Raw genomic sequence first — 23,000 nt, forward strand, 5'->3', positions numbered from 1 at the left:
TCTTCAGGATCTGTTCAAACTTTAACTTGGCATTTTGTGTTATTAGAAAAGACATCAAAAGGTTGAGCAGACGTAACTTTCTGGGATTTCCGGTACTCTCCAGAAGATTGCTGTTTCATATGATCCGGTATAAAATCTAATTCCAGCTATCCAGGCTAAATCCCAAAACGCTATTGTTACAAACAGCGCACTACTATAAATAACAAATTTGTAACATATTATTTAATACTGTAGCAACCAAAATGGTGGGTTTCTGGCTTGAACGATGACTTGCAATAATTATGTTTGACCAGTGAATAGTATGACTTTTTCCTAGCTCCACCCATTTTGTCCCTCAATACCCTGCATGAACACAAACCAAATTTAAGACGATTATGTTACACTATGATACATCAAAATGTGGTATCAGAGAAGTTTTACCATACCATGCCGCAGTATCTGGGGGAACAGCACCGACAGAGACCTAGATAGATGAAGACGCCATTTTGTACAAAATAAAGTGAAGCTTCATGGCTGCCATATTGGTTCTTCCTCAGCCCAGTGAAATGAATGGTTGTCTATGGACATATTGTAAAGATTCCCAAAAAATGCAGAAAGCATCAAAATGCTGAACTGTGGGGTTTTTTTTGTTAAAGTATTATTTAAATGCTGTAAAAGTTGTAAAAGTCACTGATGTTAGAGTGTGCAAGCATTGTCTTGCAAACTAGTTAGCTCACTAGCTAAATTAGCTACCCGAATTTTACACCAGACTAAACAGAAATAACTAGCATGATTAGACTATATGACAAAATACAGTGATGTGTGTGTGAGTGAAAAAGGCACAAAAAGTCACTATTTTTTCAAAGCAAAAAAACTCACATTATATTACGGACCAGATGGTACATATTTTTTCTTTGCATTTATTTCTTTTATTTTTATTTGCAAAAAACACCATTATACTATATACTGCACAAAACAAGACAAAACAAAAACTAGCCTATACTGTGTTGCATATCGTAACCAACAAGTTAAAAATGAGCAAAAAGCAGTACAAGTCTGCTGGAGTAATGTGCACTTTGTCACCTAACATAACATAAACATAAATAAATCAAATATGCAAGTCGAATTCCGTAAATGTAATTTTGTTTTCTATTTCAAATCTGTATGTCAGAAAGCAACAAATGGCAAAAACGTTAAAGGGAGAGAGATAATTAAACTAATCTGTTACTATGGTCTGTCATAAAATAACATATACACAGATATTTTTATACTAAACGCTACAAAGCCAACAGTCTAAAGCACATGCAGTGATAAACTATTTATCCAAAGTACTTCATAATCATTATATTATAGATATACCTCTAACACAAGCTTTGTACTACATTTCTAAACCGTGAATTAAAGCATTAATTAAGTGAACTTAGTTAAATTAAGAGTATGGCAAGTACAGTGGCTTCAGCGAAACGAAACCCCAAGTATAATCGCAAAGATGATGATCACAGTGAAAATTGCAACAATCCATATCCACATAGGACGCTTTGCTTTCATCTGGAAAAAATGAAAAAAAAAAGAAAGAAAAAGAAAAAACACCAAAATTATTCTCTGTATTGCATATATATGTATATATACAAAATGTATATTCTTTGTATAAAAATACATACAAAAAACAGTTTTTGACCAGCAGATGGCATTAAAGATTTTTTTTTTTAACATATTATATTCCTTCATGTGAACAGAACTTAATTGATTCAACTCACAGATTGGCACCCAGTTTCTGCATCTCGCGTACAGGGTATGCACTTCAGGAGTCAACAGGGGCATGGGGAAAAATGGAAACAAAAGTAATGAATTAGTTTAGATAATCAACTCACTGTTATTTTGTACAGTTCTTTGTCAGGAGTGTTAAACAGGGTGGTAACAGTAAATCTGCTTCATCACATCACCCCATCATTGATTATTTTGCTATAACAGCACCACAAGAAGTGTTTTATTCATTACATACAAAACAAATTGGGAGGACTGAACAACTTAACGGCAATGCCTGATATGAGTGTATGATGATTTAGTGTGATTTGTGATTTGGGGTGATGGAGATTTGTGACTAATGTGCTATCTGCTAAGCTACATTATTTCTCTTTCTTTCTCATGTCCAGCAAAAAAATTAATATACAGTATAAATAAAGGCTTGATTAAAAGGCTATATTTTCCTTACCGCAACACAGTCACCACCTCTGAAGACATCCCCACTGTGGTCCTCGACTGTCAGGTGCTTCTTCACGGCTCTGATTGCATCGTCATTGCGCAGGCATCTCAGCAGCCCTTGATCTTCATGATAGAGACAATCTACAGCAAACACTTTTTCCTTGTTTACACAGAGTCTGCTGTCTGGAGCGATGTAGTCTGGATCAAATGTGTGGTGGAGCACCACGAGAACGACAGGTTTACCCTCTGAGAGAGAGAGAGAGAGAGAGAAATGAGAAAACACAGAGTTAATAAATTACACACTTTTTTGAGGGTTATACCAGGTGATTTTACCTCTTTATTACTATAAATTATTCAGTAAGTGCAGTGGCGCTAATAGGACAGGTGTGTATGAGAGTAAAGAGTGTATATCTGAACCCAGTGATGGCTCCTGAAAGTTTAAGGAGATTAACACTGGGTTGGTCAAGTGAATTATATTTTTTAACAAATTAATGCACAATTGATAAAAATAAAACAAAAAGTAATAAAGAATTATTAAAAATCATTTATTCCCATTTAAAGATGTAACTTGATTTTCAGAGATTCTGAAATTTCAGGAATGTATATAATGCTATTATAAAGGTTTGTTTATTAAATTAACTTAATAAAAATTTTAGTGTCTTATTTTTTTTTCATACTGTATTAATGTCTCCAACAGGGTTTTTACACCAGCGTCCCTGAATCAGTGAACTAGCATGAGGATGTTTTAGATTGAGACTCCAAAGAAGTTCTGTAAGTCTGCCTGGATAAGGGCTACTGCTCAATGCCATAAATGTAACACATCTACACAACCACATAAATACAATGCCATACTATGCCATAAATATGAGTTTATTAACATGATGCAAACAGGAGATGCACTCTTCACTTTTAACTCGACCCACACACTGCTTTACTGAGCTCCAAAATGAAACTATATTTATGTAAAAAAAAATAGAAATATGCCTTCATATATTGATGTAACGAGTCTGTGGTTCCCCCTGATCATCACCAGAGGTCACCTTCACCCGAGTATTGATTTCTCCCTCTAAACTCCATTTCCCATCACCCCGTGCTCAGCACTGATTTCGAGCTCACCTGCAGCTTGTTACCGGATTACTTAAGCCTCTGCCACACACTCACTCTCTGCAAAGTCTTGTTTTGCCTCAGCTGACATTTCTGAGCGTTACTAACTTCTTTATTGGATTACTGTGTTTGACCCTGGACTGTTCTCTTCTCTTCGTTTCTGGATTGTTTGCTGCCTGCCCCGATCATCCGCCTGTCTGATAATTCTGCCTTTGTCTCGCCTCTGATTACCCTGTTTGCTGTTTCTCAACCACGCTTGTACTACTGTGTTTACCTTTCATTAAAAGCTGCAAATGGTTCCTTACTCTGCTGACTCATCATTACAATTGAGTTGTTGTTCCATATGGCTCATGCATATCTGTGCTCTGTGCACAGAGCAGGATCTCTCTGCTGGGTCTCCAAAAATAATCATTTAATTCATTTAAAAAAATATCATTAAAATGTGTACATTTGTTGCATGTGTTTTTCATCATTGTTATATGATCGTTCTTTGTCTTTATTAAAAGAAAATGTTTTCAGAAAATTGTTCAGTCATTATAATGAAATGCTGCTTAAAGGACCCAATTTTGACTCGCAGCAGCACTGAGAGTGTCCCAGCTTTACAGTAGATTTTTCTGAATTTTGTGAAATGTAAAAAAAAACTAAGTAAATCTGATCAAATGGATGGCTATTGTTGTCAAAAATGTACTAAATGACAGTTTTCTGATTTGGGAAAAAATAGTTAGCTAGCTTACTCAGTCACATCAGCTAGAAGATTGACAGGTTTCCAGGAGTTAAATATTTATAAAAGTTATTTTTAAAATATATAAACGTTATGTTTTGTTGTTATAATTTGTGAATATTTCCAGGAGCCCTGGCTTTTTCAGTGTGTTTTCCAGTGTTTCCAGTGCATAGTGGTAGGATTAACATTAAAAAAAAAAAGATTCCAGTACAGACCACGCCCACTTCCGGTTATTCTTATGAGAAGGGCTTTTTGAAAATGGTGCTTTTAAATGTAATAATAATAATAATCATTCAATTATGCATTTATTACTCAAATGATAATAATTAAAATAAAGAGTTTACAGTAATGTTTTACAGTAAGCTAAAGAAAGTTTATTTAATGTAAACACAGTAAGAGAGAGTTATTTGTACTTACCAGGAATCTTCTCTATTGCAGCTGAAATGTCAGTACCAGCTCGAGACACAATTGGGACAAAAGCAATGATGACATCACTGTCATTCAGCGTATTCACTTCTCGAAATTTTCGTGAAATTGTCAGATGATTCAGAAAAGTCTTGTGGGAATCCACGGTGTTTCCAAGGACCATGACAAAAAATCTGATAATTGCTGGAAAGACTGTACATCAAGAAAAAAGAAAGAAGCTTTTACAGTATTAATTGCTGTGTAAATAAAGGGTTAATGGAATGTGGCTGCACAAATGCATATGATACATTTTCTCAAGTCGCATACACAGAGCAAATGGTTAAACAGGATCAGCACAATATCACATAATATCATGCAGTAAGATATTATTAAGAACACATACCTTGGGTCATTTTGAAGTCAGATCTCAGCCGAGTTACACGATCTGAAATCCGTTGGAAGACAAATGATGTGCAAACCACAGGTTAGAATAATGAGGTAAAGTTTTTTCCTGGTACTTTTACTTTCACTCTTAGGCCTCAGACTGCATTTCTGGGAAACTAAACACAAATGAAGCCTCTATAAATATACCAGTGTATGGAACGTTATGAGCCTCCACCTCTGCCTGCAAAGTGTGCACAATATGAACATGAAATGAGTAAGGCATAAAAAAGACAGAGTGTGCTATGGAGTTACTGTTATCAGCCTGAAGTTAATAATTTTCTATTTTAGTTGATCATTTTATATTTTAAAGGGTAAATCACGGAAGCTTTAAAAGACTACGAGTGTCATTATTTTCTTAGTTCTGAAAACGTCATGAAAAGTCGAATTTTGTGGAACAATTACAGGGTAAAAGTGGTTATGGACATGGTTAAGTTTATTGTGGTTATAAATACCGGCATTGCTAGTTTAAAGACACCGGTTTCTAGTTGAGAGATTATTGTTCTGTAGCACACCCTCAAGGACAAGGTTTATTCCCTCCACAGGGACAAATGAACACACGCTGAATAGATATAAATCCACTTCAATGCAAATAAAAACCTCACCATGAATGGATGTGAGCTCAGGCGTAAGATCACTTCAGATTTGTCCATTTAAGGTCTCTGATAACTCTGCTGAAGAGTGTTTAGGGGATGAAATGTGTTTCTGGCACAAAACTGTATCCATGTAATAGACGATAAAACTAAGTAAATGTCATACTGTGTGCTGGTGTCGTGTAGCCCAGGTGTGGACATTTGTGTTTGCATAGTTGGGTAGGTTGTCTTTTGTCCTTAACTTTCTTGTTTTCTTGTTGTTCAGCATTTCTTCCTGAGTTCTGCCCTCACCACACCCCTTGAACATTGTCAACACATTCTTGTTCCTTTTGTTATTTTGCTTTGTTTGGTTCTCCGAGTTGCAGCTTCCAAGCAAAGGCACACACTTGTTAACACTGCAATGCAAGACTAATTTTAAATCCTGATATCTTAATTCTTTCATTTATAAATAAATTTTGTCAACTGTCTCTTTTGTGGATACTGACTATTGATGTAATTATTGATTATAATCTTTTATTAGCCCTAATAAAATCACTCAGTATTTTTGCAAAACTTCAGATTGTAAGCCAAAGGTTAGAAAATGGTTTCTGTTTCAGTGCTCGCTCTAGATTGAATATATGAACCAGCAAAAGTGGCTGTTTTGGTGTCAGGATTTGCTTGTGTGTTTGTAGTTTGCAATGCAACACTGAGAGACAGACAATAGAGACATTCACAGAATTTTCACATGTTCATAATTTCTACTATGCGATTCTTTATTTGTGGTCAGTGTTTTTATTTTATCTACCTACATCCTAGCTCTGATTCCTTATCTCTCCTGTTCCTAATACAAGCTGCATTGCAGATACTTTCTGCCATTGACCTTGACTGTTTCCTGCACTTTTATTTTCTATACTGAGTAGTTGATTGTTCCCTGGTTTGTATTAGATCTGTTAATATTTAATATGCCCTGTACTTGGATCCAGTTGCATCTGGCTCACAGTCGGTGACAAATAAAGCCATACTTTGAGATTGCACTGATCCAAAATGTTGTCAAGGTTATTTGGTAATTGATCAGAGAGGGCTGGACAATGCTGTTTCTTTTCCAAAGCAGTTTTGTTTCTTAAGAACAGCTTATTTCAGCATTTTGAATGCAGCCCTGTCTCTGTGTTCTCTCTGAGTACCAAATGGATCACACTGCTATCCAAAGACCTGCACTCATCTATCATCTAATTGACTTCAAATTGTCTAATCTGTAGCCATAAACTAATCACTAATGGTTAAGAATTAATTGTGCAAGGAATTTTGTGTACTGGACCATTACCATATACCTTTACCAATTTTAGTTGAATCCCATTAATATAGCAAAACTGTTTTGTTTATTGAATAAAGTTTTATAAATTTGTATTCAAAATTATATATTTTATATTTCTAATTTGATTCAGTTCAAGAGTTTTTTATTTAATCTCAAACCAAACCTTTCTCTGAGTTCTGAATGACAACTTTTTTTTTTTTTACAAACTTTTAACAAAATGACGAATTAACACATTTTTGTTCCCCATGCCTATAGTTTATTATTGAATAGTGAAGTGTTTATTTATTATTAACAAGATTTCAGTTTTCTAATCCACATACCACAATATCAGGCAAAGCAATATTATCTGTTTAACATCTTTTCACCACGTTCAGTGACATTACTAAATTCAGTAATTGGGCTAGAGTCATTACAGTTCATGCACAGACAAATTTAAATCATGATTCAATGATTTACTTTACTACTAATTTTTAGTTATGATGTAATAATTACTTCTGCAAATCTTGCTTCTCAGTCTTGAGGCTCTGAATGACAAGTATGAGAATGAAAAACAAAATGTTTATACTAATAAAAATCCAAAGGGTCCTCTTGATAAGGTTGTAGTAATTCAGGGTGACAGCCATGATAATCAGCAGAAATATCTCGAAAATTAATAAGGTGAAGAAGCTGTACCCTTCTGGCAGAACTAAATAAACAAGGAAGATGCTCAACACAGTGAATATCCAAGAAATCAGTTCGGTGTTGTCCACACCCTGCAGAGGAAGAGAGTAAAATTAGCTTGTTTAGATACCAGCAGACCAGTTTCCTGTATGAGCAGAATGTAGAAAAATATTTGATGTCTTATGACAAAATAAGGTAACATGCTTATATTAATGGTATTAAATATGTTAATTATACAAATAACAGTGCATGTGATGGCTGTAGCATTTATCATGGTGTTAGTGACTGTAGCATGGTGGCTGTTTAACATTTTACTTACACTCAACCAGCTCGGTTCAGAGACTTGATTTGATGATTTTTCTCCTCCTAGATGCTTTATTACTCTTTTCAGTGCCTCATCATTGCATCGGGAGGTCAGCAGTCCCTGGTCTTCATGATAAAGACAGTCCACAGCAAACACGTCACTCCTGTGAACAGAGTGTCTGCTGTCTGGAGCGATGTAATGAGGATCAAATGTGTGGTGGAGAGACACCAGAATGATGTTCTTGTATGAATGTCCTGATGAGAGAGAGAGAGGGAGAGAGAGAGAGAGAGAGATGGCTCACATAACAAATAATTCATAAATAAATATATATAGAAGTTTTCAATAAATGGTGCTTTCACACTTGCCCTGTTTTTTTTAAGTACTGGTACCTGAGCATTTTTGTGCTGATATGAAATAACTCGCCTCTTGCAACGCTCACACTGCAACCATGACAACGCTCTTACCAGTCGTAGCTAGTGCGTTCTACATTAGATATATTATTACCAGAAATAAAGATTGGTGTAACTCTGGTGATGAGGAGGTTGTTTTGTCTTTGTTGTAGCTTTTGAGGCAGAAAATCAAGAGAATTTGAGTTTTTGTACTTGACTGCATCATTTACCACTGAACATGCCAAACATCCACACAATGTTATTTTTTGTTACACTGCAACATTATTGTACTGGCAATCAATTATTTTCTATTCAGTATGTTGTAAATCTGCTCATATTCACTCATTAACCGACCTGATTGGTTCAGGGAGGTAAAAATGTGCTTGATGTCACTTGGCACTTTTCTGAAAAGTTGAACTTTTTTGCTAATTTTTATGCCCAAAAACACAGATGGCAGCATTCCTGTAGGACTACATAAAAATGTGTGCTGGAAAATGTGTGCTGACAGTTGAGAAAAAAAAAAAACCACCAAGTGTGAAAGCAGCCATATGTATGCGGGTGTTTACTGTGAAGTTTTTCAAGAGCAGCTTGAATGTCCGTTCCAGCTCGAGACACAATCGGTACAAACACAATGATGACATCACAATCACTCTCTGAGTACGCTTCATGTAGCTTCATTTTGGAACTGAGACGATCCATAAAGAGCTTGTGGGAGTTCATGGTGTTCCCCAAAACCATGGAGAAGACTCTGAGTGCTGTAGATCAGAGAACAGAACATAAAAATCTAATAAACACACAAGAACATTAGCAGTGCATTCACTCATAAAGCCATGTTCAATGGTTTATAAACTCAAAATCAAAAACATACAGTAATAAGTGTACAGTAGTTATAAAAAGACACATATTACATAAAACCATGACTGCACTGCAGCACTTCATTATAAGGCGGGGCGATATGATAATATCATATGATATGATAGGATGATATCACAATACTGTATATTAGCATTATAATACACAATTTCATGGATATTGTCAAGTGTTGGTGATTTTATATATCCAGGAGAGGCTGGTATAAATGTGCTAGCAGAGCTTTCAAAGATAAAATATATATATATGTTTACAAAATATAATATAAAGTTTAGTTTTTTGCATCAGATTATTTGCTCTTAACAAATATCTTAAAGTGGATTATTTTGGACTTTTGTAGCACAGGAAAAGAGCAAAAGCACCACCAATGGTCGTTAAAAAAAGTGAAACAAAATGGTACCATAAAACCACACAACAACAACAACAAAAAAAAAGGAACCTGCTGTAGCAACACACATCTACATGCATAATTATTAGCATAGCACCATAACTTAGCAGTCAGGACTGTAAATTAATGTTTATAAGCATAGTCAGGATTAAAAACATGCTGTTGCTATTTGCTGCTAACCTACAGATTATTAATTTTCTTTCACTGACTACAGTGATGCTACATGCAAAAATTCAGAGGCTACACAAGCACAGCAATACAAATTCATCACCCACGCAAAAGTATTTATTAGTTAAGAATACATACCACGCATTTTGAAATTTTCAAATTAAAGCCCAGGTTTGTCGTGTGCTCTGTTGAGGGTCAGTTTGAGACTGGTGCAGAGAGACAGGAAGGCTGCTAAATGCACTTTCACTTTCACTTTTGGCTTTCTGTTATGTATTTACAGGAAAGCAAATGTAATTCCTGTAAGAAGCTCCTTTGTGTAAACACTCTGTGTTCTGCTGTTATAGAAAAATAATCACTGACAGGGTGGTGTGATGAGGAATTTCTGTTACAACCCCAAAATTGATTATTTTTCTATAACAGCATGCCTGGAAATGTTTGATTCATCTTATACCAAAGCAGTTTGCCACAATTCATATTTTAATGTATTGGAAAATGATGTCATACTTTATTCTTTTATCCATTCATAGTTACATTTAATAATGTGTAATGTCTGTAGAATTTAAAGTCTTAAAAATGATTATATTTATCTTGACAAAACCTGCCGAAAAATGTGCAAAACTGTTTTAAAATCTCCTAGCACAGTAATCGTTTTTGCCCTCATTTTTACCGTGTTACAGTTTATTATGTCTCGTTAGTGATGGTATATACACTTCTTTCTTTGTAATCTATGTTTCTGTTATTGACCTACATCCCAGTTCTAGTTACACAATTTGTAACTTGATTTGCCAGCATGACTTTTTTTTTTTTTTTAAAGTTGACAAGGAAAACAGAATATTTAAAGAATTGTGTGTTTACTTCCTCAGTGTCATATTAAAAACAGACATCACATCTCTTCAGAGTCCATGGCTCACTTTTTGTTGTTGTTATTGTTGTTTTTCATGTGTGCTTGCACATTGAGTATAGTTTTATTGAATCATTATTTTTAATGTTTAGTAAATAATAATTAATATGTTTACAATGAAACATTTTAGAATTGTTTATTTTTATTTTTATTTTAATTTTCATTCCCTATGCCTATAGTTTATTATCAAGCAAAGCATCTATCAGTTTTTATTAAAACACAAGCAACAATATCAGGTAAAACAATATTGCTGAGCCAATAGCAACATAGCAGAGACACAGCAGGTCGTTCACAATCTGGCAGTCCCTTAACCTCCCTTAACCTGTTGTAAATCAGGTTGACTGTTTCTGAAATTATGTTTTTGATAATCTGAAACAGATTCTGATTGTGAAAATTACACTCGAACAGCTTGGCTCAGAGACCTGATTTGATTATTTTTCTCCTTCCTAGATGCTTTATTATGGTTTTCAGTGCCTCATCATTAGATTGGGAGTTCAGCAGTCCCTGGTGTTCATGATGAAGACAGTCCTCACCTTACACACAATTCATTAAGTGTATACTTTTTTAAGTTTTAAATTTTTTTTAAATTTTGAATTAGGGTGTATTCACAATTTTTTTCTAAAAAGGTCCTGGCCAGACCATTTTTCGTGCTGAAATAAAAAAAAAATGAGCTTCCCCAACCGATGCAGAAAAGCATTTGCCCTATCATCCTGTGATGATAATCCCGTCTGCATTGCCGTGGTGGACCCCCACTTGACGTTGTACCTGGAATGAGAAATCCTACAATGACAGAATCTGCAGGGTTATTCGTAAATTACCATTTTTCGCTTTTGCCATCCATTGCAGAGGGGCGTGGTCCATGACCAGGGTAAAGTGTCTGCCGGAGAGGTAATATCACAATTGTACAACGGCCCACTTTATGGCCAGATGTTCTTCCCCATCAAAAATGTGGGAGAATACAGTGGCCAGGCCTGTCTCAGAAGTGTCCCAGTACACGGTGAAGGGCCAATCAAAATCTGGATTCTTTAGCACTGGTGAGCTTGCGAGCACTTGCTTCAGAGTCTGGAATGCCTGCTCCTCTGCCACAGACCATAGCACCCAGTCCGGCTGTCCCTTCTTTGTTAAGTCTGAGAGGGGGGAGACTAGAGAGGAGAAGTTAGAGACAAACCTTCTGCCAACCTCAAGAAGACAGATACCTGTCACTTGGAAGTGGGTCATGGGTATTCTTTGATGCCTCGATCTTTTTCTCTTGGGGTTTCAGCAGGATCCAGCCGATGCAGTAATCCAGGTACTGTGCCTCGGTCAGCCCCAGATGACACTTTTGGGGGTTTGCTGTTAATCCGAGAACCTCTCTGAGATGGTGCAGGTGGTCCAAACCTGTGTGGGGGTGGATCACGTCATCGTCGTCGTCCAAGTAGGCTGGTGCAAACTGCTGGTGTACTCATAGGAGCTGCTGGAACATAGCAGAATGAGCAGGGCGGGTGCAGGCTTCTTAGGGGAGGTGCACTGGCACCGAGGCACTTCGTACTTCTTCCTCCATATCTGGCCAGTGGAAGTGGTCCCTTAGTTTTCCCAGGGTGTTGTGGGCCCCCAGATGGCCGCCTAGTTGGTGCAATGTTAGGAGTGGTAGTGTGGTAGGCCCACTTTTATCAGAAAGTATGAGGTAGGTAAAGCCTGATTGCCCTGATGATTCTCTCCTTCTATCTGTAGCCCCCAAAAGCATTTCAGCCTTCCTCCTTCTGTTCTTGACCAAAATTGCCCTCTTTGGCCTCCTAGTTATACACAGAGGAGATTGGGTTAGTATAATTATTGGACTCACCCTCTCTTCCTACATTGGTGCTGTCCTCTTCCTCTTGAGCCAAGTATGCCGGGGGGGCCTGAGCTGGGTTCTGCTGACATTGTCTCCGTACTTGTGACCTTTGTGGTTGCAGGTGGTTCTGTTTTTTGGCATGGGGTGGGGCGGTGGGGCCAGTTCAGTGGGCATGGGCTCATCTTATGGGGTGGCATAGTCGGGGCGGCTCCTCTTGGCCCTCCTCTCTCTGCTGCTACCAGGGCCCTGATGCTGGGGGTATTTTTTCCAGTGTTGGCCGGGGAAAAACTCTCTCCGCTCCTCTCTGCCGATTGCCAGTGCTCCTAGGGCGCACTCCAGGACCTCTACCATCTCTTTGGGGGTGCCGAGAGATTGCATGCTGACAGCCTTGCATTCTTCTGATGGCAGGGACCTCAGGAACTTGGCCACCTGCTTGGTGATCTTGGTCACTGTCCGCCGATCTGGCTGTAGCCACCTTTTGCGGGTGCACAGGGCCTCCATCTGGTTCCTGGGGGTGGCCCCAGTATTGCAGGCCCATTTGTGGAACTCTGCTGCCACAATGGTGGGAGATAATCCAAAGCACACTAGGATATCTTCCCTCAGCACATCATAGTTGGCAGCATCCTGGAGCCCATAGTAAGCCAATTGGGCCTCCCCCAAGATGAAGAATGCTATGATTTGGGCCCAGTCCCCCTTAGGCCAGCCTTTGTGGATGGCGATCTGCTTGAAGGTGTGGTCTCCACATCGTCATGCGTGGTTCATCTAGGCTTGAAGGCGTTGGGCATCCCAGCAGGGGTTGGGAAGAGGTGTGGCTCTGGCCATGTTCAGTCCGCAGAGGGCCAGAAGTACTTCTATGGCTGTTCAGAGCCCTAGCACTAGTTCCTTAGTGACTCCCTGCTGGTGTAGGTTGGTCTTGAGCATGTGCTTCAGTACGGGGCCCATGGCATGGGTGGGGCCTGGGTCTGTGCTCATGCCCGCATCCTCAAACAGTGTAGCGACTCGCAGCAGCAGCAGGCAGAACACAGACACAGACAGGACTGGTGATAAAGGTGGTGTTTTTTTCTTTAAGTGAGGGGAAAGAGAGAGGATGGGAGTGCAGAAGGGGTGTGGGACACTACCACCAGGGGCAGCAGGCTGTGCTGGATGTGGATGCTATTGGCCGGGTGGAGCGGCGTGGGCCAGTAGCGTCGTGCAGGGGTGGCGTGGGGTCTGAGACTCTCCCGTAGGTGGCGGGGGTGAGGGCTCTCAGCGCGTCACGGGGGAGAGCATTGCTCTGGTCTCTGTCGCTATCATTTGCAAGACAAAGAGCAAAAAGGATGAGCATAGTCGGGGTGACAAAAGCTGCTCACTCCACTGAAGCCGCAGTGCCCTTTTATCCTCTCCCATCTTCTCTGTGAGGATGAGGAGCCTCAGTGATTAATGGCCGCCAGCCTTGCTCCATTCCCCCGCCCTGCCCTGTGGCCATGTGCTCTTTCGCGGTCCACAACAGTGGAGCTGAAATGGTGCTGTCTGTTCATCATCCAGGTGGCAGTTGCGTGAGAACCATGCGGTAGTTTGTGCATGTGGTCTCTTGCCAGTCTTAGCTACTGTCAGCTAACTAATTAGATCACTACATAGCGTACCTGAGAATGTCCCAAAAAATAGACACAATTCTTTAGCCATGTAAAACATTTTCAAGTTAAGAATACACATCTGCTAGACACCGGTTGTGTACTTTGTTGAGGATCAGTTTAAGACACAACTGATAGGTGGAGAGAGACAGGATGACTGCCAAATGCTCTCTGATGTGGCTCTCAGTTAAATCATGCATTTATAGGAAAGCAAACCTGTAAGTGTGAATTTTAGTCTTTTAATCTTTAATATGAGGTGAAAGTACAGTAAGTGGGGTAGATGAACATTTTGCCTTAATTCACCTCTTCTCCTGATAAAGGTCAGATAGATTGTTTTTTATATCAAATTGCATTTTATATTGTTACTAGTCTGCTTTATACACACACGGCTCATGTAAAAGGCCTCAGTAAAATGGAAGAGTACTGAAAGAGATACTGCTGTAGTGTCCCCATCATGGCTTGTGGAAATGGGCATAATTATAGATACTTATACCACATAACCAATGAATTTTCAAATCTGATTGGTCAGAAGGTGTTGATTATTAGCTGTTAGCAGCTCTAATAGTAGTGCAGCAGCAAATCATTGGTTTCTATTCTTTTTTTATTTATTTTATTGTCAATTCACAGGGTCTTGTATGGTGGATGCTAGACATATTCTAAACTAAATAATAAACAGATTGAAAATATGTTATTTAACAGAGATTAAATAACATATTAAGATAAAGATTATAATAAAGATTATAATCTTTAATAAGGTAAAGTTTTCTTTAAAAAAAAAAATCCCAGATTTTCAATGTAGTCTCAAACTTTTGGACCCCACTATATATTTTATTAGTACAGGACACAACACAGACAAAATAACAAGTTATAATTGAGAACACAGCATCAGCTTCCGTAATGTGTAAATTATGTTCTGTAATGTGTAGATTATGTGCTGCTAAAAAAAAATCATTAGAACTAAAAAAAAACTTGATTATATGTAAGTTAGCGATTATCATTATGGAAATACTGATCCACTTTTGTCAGATTTACTACTGTATTTACACATCATTACTATAAGACTGCATTCAGAGACATAGGGAGGCTGCTAAATTTTCACTTTCACTCTATCATGGCTCTCTGTTAAATCATGCACTTACAGGAAAGCAAAACTGGAAGTAAATCTCCAGCTGGTTTGATACATTTACAGTCTTCTAATCTTTACTATGAGGTGAAAGGACAGATTCTCATTATTTTATCATATATGGAGTAGATTTATCTTTTGCCTTAATTATCCTTCTGATAAAGGTGACATGAGGTGACAACACCCTGTGTCTTTCAGTTATAAGAAAATAATCAATAGCAGAACGGTATAATGTAGCAGCATTATTGTTGCCATCCCAAAGCTGATTATTTTTCTGCTGCTGTTGCTTTTTTTCTTCATAGACCACAGAAATTTTAAATACTTTAAATACATAATACTTTTAAAATTTATTAAAGAATGACATATCTATATGACATATGTTTTTAAAAATCAGTTTCTAGTTACATTTAATGTTGTACAATGTCTGTTAAACAAGTCAGTTAATTTGAAGTGGAATTTAAAGTCTTAATATGTATTACATTTAACTTGACAAAATAGGAAACCCTGTTTTAATCCCCTATCATAGTACAGTAAATTATCTATACGTGTAGCATCAAATTTATAACCATTTCAGATCAAAGTATGCTTATGATCATACCACGTATTATAATATTAAATAATATATATAGTATACAGCCAAAATGTAATGATGTCAGATACACAAAAAATGCCAATAAATTCTTATATGGTTCAAATAATAATAATAATAATAATAATAATAATAATAATAATACATTTTTATATTACTGTATGACACTCATGTTGTGATATTTTACTCAAGAATTCATTTTTATATTCCCAGACTATATGTTGTGAACATGCACAGCCATACAAAGGTTTTTCATTTTATTTTATTAGTTTAATTTTCACAAACAGCACATTACATTTTAGCATAAGCACATGAGAATTTTATTGAATAGAAACAAAATTTCCTGAAATCTTTACATACAGATTCAGTCTTGTTATTCTGTTTCAACATTTTTGCCGGCCTTCGTTTTCGAGGCTTTTTAATTTTATGTGCATGTAATAAGCATTAAATATAGTAACTGGAGTACAGTATAATCTTAAACCTAAGCACACTTAATTACACTAGTTTTGTCTAAGAGATTCTTCAGATACTACACGCTTACAAAAATTCTAACAGCATTCTCTGTCTAACAGGTTTTTTTGTTTGATTGATTTCCTAAAGTGGTTCTACCTGGAACCCTCTCGGAAACAGAAAATCTCTGTTGTAAGGTTCTACATGAAACCTTTACGAATCAAAGAATCCTTTATAGTGTTAAGTTTAACCTTGTTTTTCTAAGATTGTATGTTAGGATGATTGTATCATGATTGATGTCAAAATACTTGCAACAGGTTTATTAAAATTATTTTGAAAGGAAAATTTTTAACTTCAGCTGATTCACAAGAATTGATAAAATGAAAAAAAGTAATTAGAAGAAAGATTGGTGCTCATTTTATGTTTCTTGTGCAGTTACAGTTAGATTAGGTTTGCTGAGTAGTTACAGTTATATTATGTTGCTATTTGGTTACCAGATGTTAGGCTGTTTTGTAGTTACCGATATGTTTGGCTGCTGTTAAGTTATAGTTAACTTAGGCTGCTACGTAGTTACAGTTATGTTAGTCTGCTATGTAGTTACAGTTATCTTAGGCTGCTATGTAGTTACAGTTATGTTAGGCTGCTATGTAGTTACAGTTATGTTAGGTCTCTGTGTAGTCAGAGTGTCATCTTTTCCTTGACTTTTCTTAACGAGAAAGTAAATAAGTAACACAGAGACAGCAACAACCAAAGCAGAGACTGCCACATAGGTCCAATATCTTCGTCGTGGTCGTGGATTAACTGGTATAAGCTGTTGGAAAAAAGGAAAGTACAATGAAACACAAAAGCCACTGTAAATGTGTTCTCTATTCCAGAGGATACTCTGAGAATACAATCCTTGAACAATTTAAAAATATGCAAATTGTTCAAGTTACTGAATAATAATAGAAATTAGAACAGGTAGAAATGATCATTTACTACACGTTCAATACCTACCGGGCTACTGGGTGCCATGGAGATCAGATAATCAGTGATGGATTTCAGTGCCTCATCATTGGCCAAGCATTTCAGCAGTCCAACATCTTCATGACAGAGGAAGTCTGCAGCAAACACATCTTCCTTCTTCACACACAATTTGCTCTGTGGAGCAATGTAATTTTCATCAAACGTGTGGTGGAACACCACAAGGACAACGGGCCGAGTTGCTGGGGGAGAGAGAGAGGGAGAGAGAGACAGAGGGAGGATAATGTTGTGTTAATATGTTACTGCGTTACGTCACTATTTGCTCAGTAAACACCAGATCCAAGGTGATAAAGTGAGGCAGGGCTGAGGCTGGTATGAGATGAATTTAAATGGCATTAATGGGCAATGAAAGATTAGTTCTTCTGACTTCGTTTTATATTAATATGAATATTGCTTGAGTGCAATTATTTAAATACATACGGTGGGGTCCAAAACTCTGAGAGCACTAGTGAAAATGCTTCTATTTTGCATGCTTTTCTAATATAATACAACAATTTTCATTACAAATTATATTACTGACAACAATTTGAGTGAATAGTGGAATCTTTGAAATATTTACATGAATTTCAGAATATCTTAGTGTTTGGTTCCCCTTTTTGCTTTAAAGACAGTGCCCACTTGAGCTGGCATGGACTCCACAAGTTTGTGTAAAACCTTGTGATCCATTTTAGATCAAAACCATCGGAGTGTCTTCTGATCACATGCTTCAATAGAAGAAATTAGACATGAGGAAAATCTGACCTTTTCTACAAAGCAGTTAACATGGTCAATATCGGGTATTCAAGATGGCGGCGTGAAGGAAGGTAGTGTTAGGGAGAGCAAGCGCGCCTGTTCAGTAACTTTAACACTTAAAACCCACAAATATAACCACAGCATGGACATTTAATATCTGTAGTCTGCAATGAGTATTAACAACTACTTTTTGAGGCAGTCTGACAATATGCCACGTAGGAGAATTCCAGTATCCGACGCGGCGAATAATCCCGATCTGCAGAACAGCGCGGCTAATGAAGGGGCTAATACGGGAGTTAGCGCCGATGCTAATGACAGAACAATTGATCCAGCACTCCGGGAGGTAATTCGTGAGGTGACAGCGAACATCTCTAAAGTCATTGAAGATAAACTCGAGCCGCTCACACAGCTTCTGCAAGTATATCGGGAAAAACTAGAGAGACACGAGAGGCGCATAACAGAGACTGAGACCCGGCTCTCGGCCATCGAAGATGCTACAGCGCCCATACAAAACAAGCTCAAGTCGCTGGAGAAGCGAGTACAGGACCTTACGGAGCACGCTGACGACTTAGAGAATAGGGGAAGAAGAAAGAATATTCGCATTATTGGACTCCCAGAGGGCGTCGAGGGAAATGACCCTACATGTTTTTTTGAGACGTGGCTGCCTAAACTTTTACACATCGAGACGAAGGCTGGCCGACTTAAAGTGGAAAGAGTGCACCGCACAGCGGCACAGATCCCCTCCCGTAACCAGAAACCGCGTCCTGCACTGGTGAGACTTCACAATTACCGAGATAAACAGCGGCTTATGAGTGCAAAACAAAAATTATACAAACATGGTGACAAACCTGGAAAATATTTGGCATACTTGACAAGGAAGAAGTCAGACTCGCAGACTATTTCCTCAATTAGAGACATAAATGGTACACATTCTTAGGCACGGCCATTATTAATGATACATTCAGGAACTTTAGTTTAAAAACTAATCTGTATTTAAATGATTAATTTTTTTCATGCATTCATGACTACTTACCCCTCATCAAAAGTACCAGTTAAAGCTATGTCCCACCTGCATAATACAATACTAGATAGTATCTCAAAACAGTATGTCACCCAAATATGGGAGCATGTTTTGGCATTCTATTTGTCTACTGTATTTAAACAGTAGTTAGTGATTCTGGACATGGCCTTAATTAACTGAAGGAAATCTCTTACTTGGAATATTTTGAAGAGCAGCTTCAATGTCTGTTCCAGCCCGAGACACAATGGGAACAAAAGCGATGATGACATCACACTTATCCACTGAATCCACTTCACGGATCTCAAGGCGTTTTTTCAGCCGCTCCACAATCTCACGTTGGGCATCCAAGAATTTCCCACTTTGATTGATAAAGAACACCAGTGTTTTTGATCCTGGAGACAAAATGACACACCGTCTTAGTTTGATTACTATGAGCTTATGAATTACTGTAGAATTAGCGGTCGCGTTATAAGCATCTGCAGCCAATCGTTAGAGAATCAGTGAAACATTTACCCTTTCAGTCATCAGACAATACATTAATTTTCTGTATCTGCATCCAAAAAGAAAGATATAAATCCTGTATTACATCCTATTTTGAATAAAAGTGTCATAATGGAGAAAAGACAGTTTCCAAACTCCTCAGCAGTTCTCATAACTAAAAGGAAATTCATATTTTTATTTTTATTTTTGGTGGAACAATCCATTTCAAATTCAGTTCTTCAAATTCAGATTCAAATTTTCAAAACACTACATCCTGGGACTTAGGAAAAGACAAGGAGCACTGATCTGATCTGATCATTACAATTTCAGCCAAGTATTCAAGAATGTACTGTTTTGAAACTTTTAATCTGCTCTGCTTTTTATTCATTATATTTTGGCACAAATAGAATTTCATATCCTGGATCATGAACTGAGAACTTCTGGTATGAAAAGCCATTAAGTAACAACACAATATCCATCAGTCCAGCAGCTGAATTTTGCCCAAATTCATGACTAGAAAACAATTCTCAATTACTTTGTTGTATTTCTGCTTTGTGGTCTGAATACGGGGATATTGCACCACATAACGAAACTGAAATCATTATGGCACACAAACCACATTCAGCAAAGCTTTCTTTGGATTTACAATGAAAGTACATTGTAAATGCATTTTGTGACGCAGAATTATTACATACAACTCTACATATAAAAAGACATCCTGAATATATGGTACACAAGAGTCTAAAATTGGTGAATTAACAATGTCTGGAGTCTGATAATCTCTCTTATGCCAAAGCTGAAAGAAACAAGTGAACAAACCTTGAGACATTTTGGAAGTAGACCGATTATGAGCCTTACAGAACCGGTGCGGTGTTTGTGCTTCTGTCTTCCACAAGACCTTCCCTAGAGACTGCTAACAGACTCAACCACCTGTTTCGCTTTTGGTTATACACAGCACACCATTTAACAAGAGCCACAACCACACACACACGCGCACACACACACACACACACACACACACACTCACACACCCCTAACTGCAGATCAGGAGATCAAAGTTCACCTCCATTTCTGCCATAGCCAGCAAAATCCCACATGCGGAGATCAGATACCAGTCAAATAGTATTTGTATTGTTTATTTAACACGTGCAGTCACCTCCCTGCTAAAACACATACCTGTCCTGTAAAATAAACATTTCTCACAGTGGTGTGTCTCAGAAAACTGGAGAAACAACTTACAAAAATTCCACTGACAAAAATCATTCTCATGAGAACCATTTTGTATAAAATATGAATATTGTAATTGCTTTCAGTCTCAAGGAACTCAGATGCCTTTGTCCAAGTCCTTTTTTCTTTGGAATATATTAATATTTTAATAATATAAAAATGGACTATGTAACAAAACTGTTTTTGTATAAATGTTTTACAGCCCTCTAGTGGTCGGTGTTGGTAAAGCAAAAAGCTATAAATAAATCCCTCCTGGCAACAGTCAAATTCCACAGCAACACCCCAAGCAGATCAAGCCACAAGGATGGCTCAGCTCGACCCAAAACTCTTCAACACACCAGAACCACAAGCATCAAGACTATTACTGGTGCCCAGGAGATAGAATAAACCTTCCCCTGGATGGCTAAAGACCATGACCATAAACACAACAAACATTACTCATTTTCTTAGTGTATTACCACTGAATCCTGTTATTGGAAGTCCTTTATCTTATCTGTATTTATCTTATCTTAGACAAGAGCTGGTCTGCAATAGCATAATGACATGTTTTCAAAGTCACTCTGGATAAAAGCGTCTGTCGAATGCTGTAAAAGTGAATATAAATATAAGCCACCTTGTTTTTTTTTGTTTTTTTTTAAATATAGGGAATCTTAAGTCTAAGGGATTGAATGTGTCTTAACAAAGGGCTTTATGGTGTAACCAATTTTCCCCTCACAGTAAGACAGTAAAAATTACTTCATGGAAAATGCAGGACAAGTCTGATTTATTCATTTATTGCATTTAAGATAAGGTAATTACTCCAGCTGTGCACTTGATGTAAACTGTGCACTTGGAGCTGAGATTTGTCATGAATTGCAATGATCAGATCGATACACACGTCTATATAAACTATACTATACAACACTATATTTCAACCTTTTTCTTCTTGTTCCTATACTAATGTGCTGCATGAAGCTACCCAGATTACTAACAAACATTTGGTCAGGTGAAAAAATGACGAAAATCATATTAAATCCAATATCAAACCACATTAATCATGATATTTTTGTGTATATAGCATTTAACAAAGCTGGCATTTAGTAGGATTACAGAACACACCACAGAGAATATAATTTACCATAATCAACCATAATTAATAAGAAGAACGGATTGACAAACCTCGCATCATCTTGAAGAGAGACAGAATGTTGTGACGCGAGAATCAGTTTCAGTTTCGATTTTACACATCACTCGACTCACAAGCTTCGGCAGAACTACCTACCCTCTTCCCTTTTTTATTCCATTACACTTATTCAGCTAAATTTCTCATCACATCCTACCTACTGAAATATTAGCATAAGCCCTTCAAGCCATTATTATTAAGTCATTATGAAAAACTCAAACGCCTTCCTTCAGACTATTTCTCAGCTACTGAATCATTTAAACGGCTCTTCAGTTCTACGAGTCGGCTCCCACCGTTCACCCGACTCAAGGAGCCGACTCAAGGAGCCGACTCAAGGAGCCGACTCATTCACAAACGACACATCAGCTCCACTTACCTCGAGTATTATAATATCTAATCGATTCCTCTGTTAGGGAATCGACTCTTTTCGGGATCCTTTTGCAACCATATCGGCAGAAAAAAAAATATTAAAAAAGGATGGCTGTGGTAAGAAAGTAAAAGTGTTACATTAATTTTTTTGTATCTAAATGAGTAAACTATTTGCCTATTTGTCAATAATACTGCTAACTGCTGTATTGTTTTGTGAGCCAAGGAATTCTCATCTAATTAGCACACATTTAAATAACATGGAATGCTGTGGCCTGATACTTAGCAGAAAAGTCAGTAATGTATCCTCAGGCATATTTTAATACTTCTTAAATAATATCCTCAGGCATATAACATTCACCCTCCTGCCGTCTGGCAAAAGGTATCGAAGCATTCGGGCCTTCACAGCCAGACTGTGTAACAGTTTCTTTCCCAAGCCATTAGACTCCTCAATACCCAGACACTGGACTGACACCAGCCCACACACACACACACACACACACACACTCATGATCAGCTGAACACCACTCCACTCCAATCTCTTTGCAATATTTGCACATTTCTTTCTTAAATTACTGCTAAAACTGTCACTGTAAAACAGTTTTGACCACCAGAGGTCGCCAGATGACTCTCTATGTTGTTGACTTTGCCTAGCCTTGTAATTACCTTGCTCACCTGTACCTCATTGTCTCCCTGTCATGTGATCTATTAGCTTGTGTATTTAAACCCTGTCTCAAGTCCATGTCTTTGCTCAGTCTTTGTCTTCCTTTGTGTTGCAAACTCTTTGCCTTTTGTTACTGGTTGGATTACCTGGTCTCATGAATTTTCTGCCTGCCTCACGTCCTGTGTTAATGATTTTTGGATTTTACCTTTGGATTTGTTTGCCTTCATGTTTGGACTTATTTTTGGTGCTTTTTCTGTGTTGGCCTTTAGAACCTTTTAATAAATCTTTTGGACACTCCCTGTGTTGCTCTGCACATGAGTCTATATT

At 37.7% G+C, this 23,000-nt stretch overlaps 1 protein-coding gene across 1 annotated transcript; it reads right to left on the bottom strand.

Annotated features, from left to right (window-relative positions):
* Positions 1-907: 907 nt before the first annotated feature.
* Positions 908-9,762, bottom strand: LOC113540943 (uncharacterized). The gene is made up of 10 exons (XM_053229288.1): positions 9,654-9,762; positions 8,656-8,844; positions 7,716-7,954; positions 7,228-7,488; positions 5,003-5,036; positions 4,815-4,856; positions 4,424-4,624; positions 2,192-2,427; positions 1,737-1,778; positions 908-1,527 (listed from the first exon to the last, which is right to left on the bottom strand). Exons 1-10 carry the CDS (start codon positions 9,658-9,660, stop codon positions 1,435-1,437), a joined length of 1,344 nt encoding a protein of 447 aa, XP_053085263.1. The 5' UTR covers positions 9,661-9,762; the 3' UTR covers positions 908-1,434.
* Between the last annotated feature and the right edge of the window lie 13,238 nt (positions 9,763-23,000).

Source organism: Pangasianodon hypophthalmus, chromosome 25 (genome assembly GCF_027358585.1).
Source record: "Pangasianodon hypophthalmus isolate fPanHyp1 chromosome 25, fPanHyp1.pri, whole genome shotgun sequence".
NCBI classification, from domain to species: Eukaryota; Metazoa; Chordata; class Actinopteri; order Siluriformes; family Pangasiidae; genus Pangasianodon; species Pangasianodon hypophthalmus.